We start from the raw sequence: 12,183 nt of genomic DNA on the forward strand, positions 1-12,183 counted from the left end.
AATTTTAACAACTTATGTTGCGTAAAAGCAGATTTATCCATTTCCCCTTTAATGGTACTTGATGATCTGTTAATCTATTATTAAAGAAAAGATAAACTTAACAACTAAACCCTTATGGAAAATTGAGACATTGTGGAAGCCATCCAATCCAGTCACAGTTGTCCCTGTCACACAATAAATGATGTGATATGGGGCAAATCTTGATAAAAATTAAAATGGTGTCAAATGATAGAGGAGAATGCTGTGATTGGGTGGATCCGGATTTACTTCTTTCCATACCAGTTAATACAGTAGTCATTTTTAGGGACTTGATTTTTTAATTTTCAAAACATCTGAACATTGGCTCAAAGTTTATTTACTCTGAGAAAAGGAAATTGTCAGAAGTTTAGCTAGATGTTGGTATGTATGATACAAAAAGGTATACCTAAATAATTTAATATATACATGTTTTAACTGAATTATGAACCTGCAATCTAAATTCTGACATCACAACTCTGATCACCTCAGTTAAATTCCTTTCTCATGTTAATTTTGTAAACTTTTATTTCTACTCTCTTTCTAGTTGGGTTCACATATTACATACATTTGGATTGATTTTGTTGTGGAAATTATATAAGGGAACAGTTTTTCTGTAGGTCTCAACAACTTTTACATCAGGTAGAAATAGCTATTTTTGTACTTTTCCTATGTTGACATCCACTTTTGATATGTACATGTACTTTAAATTGATACAGGTTCATTCAGCTTAGTTTTTAAAATGTACAGTTGTAATACCTACTAGAAAAATAAATGTTTATTTTTTTTTTATCAGCCTTGTGAAAATCTCTGTGTTTGTTCAGTCGTATTCCCACTGCTCTTCCAGTTCAGAGTGAATTTTACTGTTGCCATGCCTCAATTGCTTACTGAAGAATTGATCCACTCACTGAAATTAGTTAAAGTATATCAGCCAAGTTACATTATTGGCTTGAAAGCATGAGTGCCAATGTCTGTTTTAGACATTTTTTCCACATCTCTGTACTGTATCCAGACATACCCGTGGTGGCTATAACTGTTATTTCCTCATGTTTTCCCGGAGGCCTGTTCTTCATCACCAAAAAGGGGGGGGGGCGCGCACACACAAATACACGCACATTCATGTTCTCTATGTTATGCATCACAGCTTATGTCAGCATACTGAATCCAGTGAAGCTTTGAAGTGACTAAACCAGGTGGTCTGGCCAATAAATGGTCCAGATGAAATCAGAGCAGGAGTGGGTCTGATTGGTTTTCAAAGAAAAACACGCTCATCATGCAAACGCATCTTACTCTTAGTTCTCCACATGGTGTTTGACAAGCAGAGGGTACATCAGAGCAAGTGGAAACCAACTGATGACCACTGATACAAAACAGAGACATATAAAAAAAAAAATGTTGGATACTTTTGTTCTCCTCATAGGTTCTTTGGTATTTCTCTTTCTAACATTATATGGAACAAAGCAGGCCTAAACTCGCTCCAGTGGATATATTGTAAACTCACCCAAACAGATAACAAATGTGTGGAAATGGGTTCGGAGTCATTTTGTGTCAACAAAGTGACAGATTTCTTTTCTGTTTAGTCATTCACATAAAAGCAACATTCAACATATAAACTTAAAGTTACTTGTTTTCTTTTCAATTACAAGTGCAATTAAAATGCATCATATGCGTATCTACTTTACATTTTATCTCTTTACAGTCACAACCTACAATGCCATTTATTGGGATTTTACATAAACGACCAAATACTAATTTTTGTTTAATTGTGAAGCAAAATGTAAATGGTTTTCAATTCTATCTTCCTAATAAAAATCTGCAAATGGACATTCCATGAATGGAAGAGTGGCAAGAAGAAAGTCACTGTTGACATAAACCATTAAAAGTGTTCTTTACAGATAGCAGCACGACATGTGACACAGCAAATGTGGAAGAAAGTGTTCAGAACAAAATGAGACCCAAGTCAAACTTTTTGGCCTACTTGCAAAACAACATGTGCGGTTGGACATTACCACAACAACTCACCCTGAACACACCCTTCCTCATAGTGACGCATTGGGTGGCGGCATCGTGCTGTGGGAATGTCTTTCTTCATCTGGGCCAGAGAATCTCGATAGAGCTGCTGGGAGGATACAGTCAGAGCTAAATACAAGGCAGTGTAAGGTGCTTCAAAACAGTCGAGCCTGGGCAGACAAAGAGCCAGAGCTAAAAATGTAATGGTTTGGATCAAAGCTAAATTCATCCCATTCGTCTGTGAGAATGTCGTAGTCCGGATCTAAAGTCCTAAACCTAACCGAGAGTCTGTGGGAATACCTGAAAATTGATGTTCGCCCATCTAGTCTGGTTAAGGTTGAGCAGTTTTTGGAAAATTTAGAAGACGAATACACCAAAACACTAGTAAAAATGAGAGGTAATTTTAAACGCTATTGTATCATGTGGTCTGAATTTATACCGTATATCCACGCCAAATTTCTCTGTCATTTACCTTCCACTTTAAAATGATATGCTACTTTGCCTCGGTCCGTCAGCTAAAAGCAAAGTAATGGTTGTGGTTGTTATGTGCCAGAATGTGAGAAAGTTCAGGGGGTATGAATGCTTCTACAAGGTACTCTCTTTGTTTGACCTTTGCTTCCATCCAGTAAAATTTTAGAGCAATGGGATTTCACAGTTAAGCTTAAGAGAGAGAGTACAGGACTGTCAAAGGTGTTTTTTTAAAGGTTAATAACAAATCTGCAGATGCAAATGAGGAAATCTTTTATTTTATGCAAATATAAAAATAAAGTCAGACTCCCTCTCTCTTATTTATACGTAAAAACTGCAGCACTTGTAGAGTATCCCGTTGTTTCCTTTAACTTCTTCTCCCCTGCCTGTTTATCTTCCTTTTAGAAACACGATGCCCAGTTTACGGGAATCCAGCTGGTCGGCATGCTGCGTGGCATTGCCTCGGGCATGAAGTATTTGTCAGACATGGGTTACGTTCACCGAGACCTAGCAGCAAGGAACATCCTGGTCAACAGCAATCTGGTGTGCAAAGTGTCAGACTTTGGCTTGTCCAGAGTGCTGGAGGACGACCCTGAGGCTGCTTACACCACCAGGGTAAGCTGGAGCACAAAGAAATCAAGAACACAGCGGGCTTCAGATTCTGTGGCTCGTTATTGTTTTTGTTTTGTTTTTTGTTTTGTTTTTATAAGGTGCACATTAAAATAAAAAGCTGTCCAAAGATCATCACACACCAAAGATCACAGTTTAGGTTTTTCTCATTACATTCATAATAGGAACGCATGCCCTCAAGTTTTTTTTTTTTTTCTTCAAAAATGCACAATAAGGCTTGACAAAATGTTTTTTTCTAGATTTTGAAAAAGCAATTATTGTGTGTTGTTTTAAAAATGGAAAACATGAAAAGGGGTAATTCTTATTTTTTTTTTAGTTTCCTACAAAGTGGTATGTGTTTTCAGACACTTTATTGAAGAAACATTATACAATGTATGGTGCCTATTGAGAGAAAATAGTTAAACATTGTGGAGTTTAATCCAGTAAAGCTGCAGAAAAGAGACAAAAATAATGACGTTACCTCATTAGCATTTTTGTGTTTTTTTTGTCCTTGATTTACTTCTGCAGTAGATGCTCATGTCAAAAACTGAAACATAGCAGGACACATGTCATGTTCCAGACGTTCATCTGTCTTTTTTCCCCCTGTGTATATGTGTGTCTGCATGACTGGTCAGCATTGGGTCTTGTGGTCTAAACTATGCATGCAACCCTTTAAAACAAGGTTCGATTTGCTGGCTGAGAATTGCTTTTCAAATAAACAGTCTGTGGGGCATTTGCCTGTCTTCCAGAAAACGCATAAAATGACATAACGGCACAGAATAAGGAACACTACTGGTTCCATTAATTCATAACTCTGTCATCCAGGAGATTCTAGGTCTTGTTAGGACTATTGTCTCTTGCCTCTACTTGGATAAACTGTTGATTTGTTTCTTACTTACCTGTTTATCTTAATTTTCAGCGTGTTTAGGCATAGCTTTTTGTCATCTGCTTAACAGTTTGATGCAGCGTATGAGTAGGAGGGTGTCATCTCTTTAATGTTTCTCAGTTTATCCGTTCATTCGTCTGATCGTTTTTTAACCATCTATTGCTTCCCCTGGTGTTCCTGTTGACACCAGGCAGCATAATGATGGCATTTTGGATGGCCTCTATAACTGTGCAGTCAAAAGCAAAAGCTAATTGATGTGCTCTCCTCTCTGTTACCTTTGGCCATTGTCAGCAAGCTTTCCTTTACAATATTTTCTTTCTATTCAGTGAGAAAAACACATGCTGTTGCACACAGGAAATGGTGGATTATAATTTGGTTGATATGTTTTCCTTCCTTTCTTTAATGTTGATATGAATCTATCTTCATTAGGACTGAATCTGTTCAAATATTTTAGTTGGAATTTACTTCCATGATTCTTAAGTATTGATTTAAGGCTTTTACAGACCAGAGGGTTTATTTTCACTTAGGTTCTCTTGTATGCATCATAAACCTAGCTCGAGACTTCTTCTATATTTAACTGGCTTGAGTATACACTCACAGTTTTGAAATGCGATTCTAAAGATCTTGACTTTCTATTTTTTCACCTACGACTGCATATTGGCGTATCACACAGGTCTGTATGTGAGGGACATGAGGCATATTTTTTTGAACATCAAGTACTATCATGTCTTGGAAGTATGTGTATTGCTTTCCATGTGCTTCAGGTTTGAATAGTGTGTAGATATGGGTATTGAGGTTGTTGAGTCCAAAGTATTCAACTGTGTCAGGATCTGACATCAACACACATATTATAAATATGATACTTGGAATTACATTGCACTGCCCTATCAGTTCCCCTAATTGGTTAGATATTTTTGATACATTAACTGTACAGAAAGTTGTACTGTCAGTTTCACTTTTAGTTTTAAGGATCTGGCATTCTGAGGTGATTAGACCTTCATCATTGCAGACAGAGCTTTTGCGTTTCTGTTTGATGAGATTACACAATGCTATTATTGGGCTATTTCTGCCATATTTGAGTTGTCACCATGCAAATGCTGAAGGAGTGATTTGCATGTTTTTTATATATGCTGTGTATGCATGCTGTGTGAAAACTACACCACTGACACACATGACAGATAGACAGTGTGAAGGTGATATTAGGGTGGCAAAGTTGTGGCAAAAGAATATAGTAAACAGTCACAAGAAACTTTTTCTCATACACTGAACACCTTGCGGTCTGGTAATTTGTCCATGCAAATAAAGGTAAAAAAAAAGACATAAAACAACCACGGACCAACACTTTTTTATAGTGCCAGCTCCATGCTTCCCACAAAAAAAAACATCTGCAACACATATTTTTTTTGTGTGAATTTCCTGAGGGAGTGTACATTTTAAATACTGTATTATCAGACTCATCCACAAAAAAACTTATACAGTTAGAATAGATTATATAATTTGATATCTTTTTTTCTCTTACTCATCACAGGGAGGAAAAATCCCTATCCGGTGGACAGCCCCAGAGGCAATTGCCTACAGGAAGTTCACATCGGCCAGTGATGCTTGGAGTTATGGCATTGTCCTCTGGGAGGTGATGTCATATGGAGAACGGCCATACTGGGAGATGTCCAATCAGGATGTAAGTGTTGCCAATTTGCCATTCTTTTTAAGAAGGGTAGACAACTAAACCTCCTCTTAGTGTGGTTTGGGGCACCCACGACACTCAAAGGGTTGGCAGCTTTGGGCAAGCTTCATCCAGATCCCCTTACATTCTTTCTGGGAAGTTTGTGCAAAACCAAATGAATCATGCCCAACGTTCCCAGATAATACGGCAAGATTAGGTGTATGAATTAAACTGAATGAATTATATTCCCAGAGTTTGAGAGTTTCACATTAAACAAAATAACACAACCCAAACATTAGAAGAAAAAAAACAACAACTTTGTGTTAATACAACAAGCAAACCCAGTTATTGGTTTCTACTGGTATTTGTTTCTGGATTCAGTAACTACTATTTCAGACAAGTAAGTCATGTGAAATAAGTTGTGCCTGTATGTGAGAACTGGCATTGGCTGAACAAGCTCCTCACAGTATGATAAAATGTTACAAATATTTTAAACAGAAATATTTTAATGTGAATCAACTGTTTTAATTCAAAATCATTAAGCAACAATGTTATCCCCACTGCAAAATTAATAACGTATTGATTTGTATACTTGTAACTTTAATATTTACTTGCTATTTTAATTTTAACACAGCAAAGACATAAAGACCTGTTTAATTTTGTAGTTATTTGCAAGTGTTCAGTTATTCCTTTTTCTGCTCTGCTCTTTATAGACTAACCCAAGTATTACAATCTGATATTAGCTGGTTATTTAGTTGAGTTAGTTGCTCAGGTAAAACCAGTCATTGACTGCTTAACAGTTGAACCGATTTGCTACATTTACAATGCTAACTGTAGTCTTAACAAGAGTGATGGGTGGTGTGCTTCTCCACACCACAACTGTTTATATACATCACAGCAAGCTATATTTCTAAAACACCCAAATTTGTCTTTGTTGCAAGTGAGGGACGTGTAGAAGCCATGTTTAAGCTGGCTGACTGACAGGAATCTTTTTTCTGGTCAACTTTTGCTTTTAGATTAGCTACACAAATATGCCGTTTTGACATTGATCTTAATTACCACTTTATGTCTAGTTCAGAACAATAAATTGTTAAGCAACTTAATACTCTTTCTATTCGTGCTTATTTCTGCTTGCAGGTAATAAAAGCTGTAGATGAGGGTTACCGCTTGCCGCCACCCATGGATTGCCCTGCCACACTCTATCAGCTGATGTTGGACTGCTGGCAGAAGGAGCGGAATAACCGTCCCAAGTTTGAACAAATTGTCAGCATCCTTGACAAACTCATCCGCAACCCCTGCAGCCTCAAAATCACAGCCAACACCACATCCAGGTATCAGGAGGATGCTAAACCTTTTAGTTGTGCATACAGAAAGTAGCACAGAAAAACAAACACAATAGGGTATGCCATCATCTGCTGAGCTAAAGCTTGCGGAACAAACAATATTTTGAGTATTCCTCCAAGGGAGTCAATTCTGGGAAGGTTTTTCTCTGCCGTGTCAGTTATCAGCTCTGGTTTTGCATTCTTACCTGTTAATAAGCCCTGTTATTGTTATTTCCTGCTACATCCTAAATGTAAATCATGGGCTTTTCTCTTGTCATATCAAACACCCGGTGATAAAACCTGCAATGATCAAAAAGCTCCTATAACTGAGACTCAAAGTCATTGAAATAAAAATATTTACTGTAAACTGCAAATTCATTTTTGTGTGAGTAAAAGTTTTACTCACTGTGACAAAGTATTACAACTGGTGAAAGTAAAAGCATTCTTACAAACTTTAAGTTTGACAGTACATAATTCAAAACATCTACTCAAGAACTGCCTTCCTGATAAAAGAACTAGCAACACTTTCTCCGTTCTCTTATTTTCCTCCTCCACGGAGCTTGCCTCTTTTGTTGGGGCAAAAATTCTCCCAGGGGGCATTGGGGAAGCGGGGCAGCCCCATGTACAGTTGTCAGTTCTGAGTAGGGAGGGAGACGGGCGTTGGGTCTGCACCAGACGGCAATGGTATTATGGAGATGTCAGAGCTCATAACATTGACTAATGATTTCTTAAGAAAGTGAAAATAGGTCCCTTGGAGTTTGCATGTAATTTTCTTGATTGGCTTTTAACACTGGGTGAGCGCGGCCTGGCCAACAGAGTCCTGTCTGGTGATTTATTAGAACGGGTAGTGCGGATATGTTTGTGTGTGTGCGTGTGTGGGTAGAAGAGAGGGAGAGAGTGTGTGGTGGCAGCGGCAGTTGCACAGCAGGAGCAGCTGCTCTCAGCTCAACACACCTCGTTTGTCTCGGGGCTGTCCTGGCAGGCTAATGTACTGCTCCCTCCCTCTAAGCCCGGACCGAAGCCTGCGACCAGAGTTGAGCATCTGGAGACTTGGGAGGTGGAAGTTGGTCAGTTTACTGTCTCTGCATGCGGATGGAAAAAGACCGAGGGTCACTGGGCCAAGGTTGGCTGTCAGAGACGAATTATAGGCCAACAGGAGTCCAATCAGGGTTGGAGGTCACTGTCAAAATTGCTTTTCAAGGTGTTTAAAAAAGCGAAACTGTAGGTTTTTGTGTTTTCTGAAGAAAGACATTGTCCATTTTAATCCAAAAAGTGTGGCATTGGCAAAAAGCCTAACCTAGTAATACAATGGGTTGAACGGTAGTCCTGCCTCAAAGGAATTAATATGTTCAAATCCCCTTTTATGTAGAGTCTGGTATGTTGTCCTCAGGCATGTGTTTTCCAGGTGTATTTTCTCTCTATTCAAACATTGTATTTTCATTTTATTTTTAACAAATAGCTCCCTACCTATTTCTTATCTCTATGAGGGACTGTCAGCCAATCCATGGCATACCTTACAATCCTACTACAATAAGCTCCAGACCCTTCCTGTCATCAACAGGACTAAGCTGGTTCTGGAAATTAGTAAGTGAAATATTAATATATGACTGCAGATTTTGCTTATTTTGACATCAATACATTGTAACATTTTTAATATATTATAATTACCCAGCTGTGTAACTTCAAGAGATTTGTAAAAGCATGTACATAAAAGTAATGATTGTAAAAAGCAAGAAGAAATAAAAGTAGAAACGATAGGAAAAGAATGTTATTATAGGGAAAACCTGTTGAAATGTAACATGTAAAATCTGTGTTTACTGAGTATGTGGTCGGATCATTAAATACACACACACACACACACACACACACACACACACACAATATATATATATATATATATATATATACATATATATACATATATATATATATATATATATATATATATATATATATATATATATATATATATATGTATATATATATATATATAGTAGTTGACTGCAGTCTCAAAGACTCACAACTTAAGCTTATGTGCAGTTTGGAGGTGTGGGTGCTTCTCCATAGCTGGGAGCAGTATTTTACTGTTTAATACAGCAAATACCAAAATCTCTGCAGGGGCATAACCATAGCTGTGTATATCAATAGTAAATACTATGGATAATCTGTTCCATTGCTTGGATATTTTGCTTGGATATTTTTTATAATACAGCAATATGCATACCAGCTGCACTGATACATGTATTACAGTATATACTGGGTTGTGGCCATGCTAGTGTGGTTGTAATAAGATTGTAGGCCAGTCATGTGGCCACAGTTCTTCACACATGGAGAGGAGTGCACTGCAAAAACAATCTAGCTGTTTTCTGATCTCATAGTGTGGTCCCAGTTCAATATAAAAGAGTAGAAGTCTCCCAGCACAGTTCTGACATATTTTCTTATTTCACAGCAGTTCACAGAATATGTCTGGAGACAGACAGACAGAGTCAAAATTACGGTAAAACTGAATCGTCTTCGGATAAAAAGTTTCAGATTTTCGTTTATTGCTCATTTTTAGAGTTCATTTCTCTCTTTTTCGTACTGCAACATCTGCTCTATTTGTCAAAGTTTCATTTATCTACTGTACCTTTACTCTCTCTTCTGTGAGCTCCATAAAAACTACATAACCGTGCTATTTGAAAGTCTGACAAATTGAAAGGTAGACCACAAAAGACAAAAACTGAATAAATGGGCGAGACTAATTCTCTTTACAGTGTTTTTTATGCTTCCTTCTGCTCATACAGGGGATTTTTCTGCATTTATGTGTGCTGTTAAATCCACAAGAGGCTTTAAAAACATCCTCTAGCATCAAACAGATGCTCTTGTTTCCTTTTTCTTTAGCGTTTTCCCCTTGCGTCACATCATTCTCTTTCTTCACCAATAATCTTTTCTCTTGAGTTGCCGCGAGAAATGTAACAACATGGGAAACAAAGAACATGATAGAGAGGTAACAAGGTCATTTGCAGTTTACTTCCCAGCAGAGACAGCAGAGTGGGGCATATAAGCAGAATATAAGGAAAGAAGAACAGAACATGGAGAAATTTGGTACAGGGGGAAGGTAAAGAAAAAGATCGATAATCTTGCAAAAAGATGAAGCTATATACACTACTCTATATTGTGGGATAGTTTTATGTACAATATGAAACTGAGTTGTTTTCTACATAGATTTATTTGATTTGATTTTAAGCCATTTAAATAAAACAATAAAAAACAATAACCAGTGTAGGCTTTAATCATATATTCACGTTTTTTTAGTCTTTCCCCTTTTCAAGCAAGCCGCCTCCTCCATCCAGCTATAAATTCCCTCACTTTCAGACAAACCAGTGTTTCCAGAGAGTCCTGGGGGGCCCTCAGCACTTTGACAGCCCTCTGATCTGGCAGGAAAAGACTCAATCATTGCAAAAACACCCACTCCACCACCTCAAGAGCATCTTTTTTTCTCCGTCGCTTTCTTCTCCCCTACTGTCTCTGCGAGAGATCCCGTGTCTCTTTTCTTCTCTCAGCATACTGCCTTGCCTCAGTGTGGTGCGTTTCTGACACTGTTGTCTAATGGCTGACTGGTAAATTTCTCTCAACTGTTTTTGCTTCTCTTAAACCCATCTTTACTGCAGCATCATGAATATTGCAGAGGATATTTGCAGGATATGAAATTGCTGACAGTTCTTGTGTTTGATATTGAAAAAAAGGTACAAAAACAACATTTTGGGTTAAATCCTTTTTGATGTTTTAAAATTCTTTATTAAAATATTTGTCCTTGCATTTATCATATCCTAGTAGCATTTTCCCAGATCACTCAAACTATCAGTCAAAGTGCTTCAAACCCTCCCAGCGGTATTAGGTCTGCCAGAAAGAGGTGGACTTCCTGGTATTCTAATGAGTTTGCTTACATTCCTATGAATAGCATCCCCCTAGGGAACTCTACATTTTCTTCCAGTGCTGTACTTTCCTGCTTGCCTGTATTTGCTTGTTTGTGTGGGTCTTGGTACAGGTGCCTTTTTGGCAATACAGTTGGAGCATGTCTTTAAAAGGAATAAAGGACACAATGTGCTCTACTGTTATTGTTAGTTCAACTTTGATCTCTTGATGGATTGGCCTGGTTTCGTATTCACTGCGTTGATGTGATCCAGTTTCCCCAACAGCTAATGAAACCGCACCGTTATCATGAAGAGTGACATTGCAAATGTGATGTCCTGTCAATTTGTTTCTTTTTCATCTTCAGCTTCCTGTCCTCTTTCCAAATATCTGTTAGTTGGCTGTTTTACTGAGCAGCAGCTAACATGGTACATTATATTTGATTTAATTTGAGCCATCCAATGTAATAAAATCCAATTTTGCATTATGCTACAGAGTACATGCTCAGCAGGGAGTGGTAACGAAATTACACTGAAACGGATGCTGAGTTTGATAGGAATCTTGGTTCTATATATATATATATATATAGCATGAACGTAATTGACATCCTCCCTAACAAACACACCAGTTTATTTATCATATAAGGTATTTTTAACTACAAGGGAATGCTGTGTAAAGGTGGCTATCGGTGATTGAAAGTGTCAAACATCTTGGCCATTTTCAATGAATGCACTGGCACTTGCTATGTTTTTGAATCGGCAGCACATACGGATTGTAGTTTGCTTCAAGAATGTGGCACCAACGAAGTGTTTTTTTAAAACTCACGTCACTTGTAATGCCATTAATTATGTATTAAATGTTTTTCTAAGAATGTGTGGTAGGGGGGGAAAACTTAAATAAATGCTATAAGCTTAAAACATAAAAAATTAAATGAAGTATAATTCAAAACAAAGCATTCAAGAAGTCAAATTGTATTTTATATCAAGTATTCTACAGCTGCCTGTCAACCACAGTGAGTTTTGTCGTAATATATGTTAGGTGTCAGAAGGATTTTAGGAAACGACCTTTGAGACAAACTCTTTCCAGGAGCCCTCCATCCATTGTGACCACCTCTGAACTTCGACTAACCTTAAGGGAAATATGGTTTAATCACAACCCACGCTGATATTTGCTTGCATGGCGCTTGATTTACCGGACCAGCTTGGAGCCAGGACGGCAATAAAACCTCCGTACACACTCAAATCACATCGCAAGAGCTGCTTTGCACTAGTTGTGATTCAATGGTGGCCAGACAGCACCTGTCAGGCAGTATATCAGAT

At 37.7% G+C, this 12,183-nt stretch overlaps 1 protein-coding gene across 8 annotated transcripts in view; it reads left to right on the forward strand.

Annotated features, from left to right (window-relative positions):
- Nucleotides 1–12,183, forward strand: part of epha3 (eph receptor A3) — a 128,570-nt gene that overhangs the window by 108,926 nt on the left and 7,461 nt on the right. For all 8 annotated transcript variants that reach the window (XM_021323737.2, XM_012876836.3, XM_012876837.3 and 5 more), the window contains 3 exons: nucleotides 2,899–3,108; nucleotides 5,517–5,666; nucleotides 6,789–6,982. In XM_021323737.2, coding sequence (XP_021179412.1) covers nucleotides 2,899–3,108; nucleotides 5,517–5,666; nucleotides 6,789–6,982 — 554 coding nt within the window. The remainder of the gene's footprint in view (nucleotides 1–2,898; nucleotides 3,109–5,516; nucleotides 5,667–6,788; nucleotides 6,983–12,183) is intronic.

This window comes from Fundulus heteroclitus, chromosome 7 (genome assembly GCF_011125445.2).
Source record: "Fundulus heteroclitus isolate FHET01 chromosome 7, MU-UCD_Fhet_4.1, whole genome shotgun sequence".
Lineage (NCBI taxonomy): Eukaryota > Metazoa > Chordata > Actinopteri > Cyprinodontiformes > Fundulidae > Fundulus > Fundulus heteroclitus.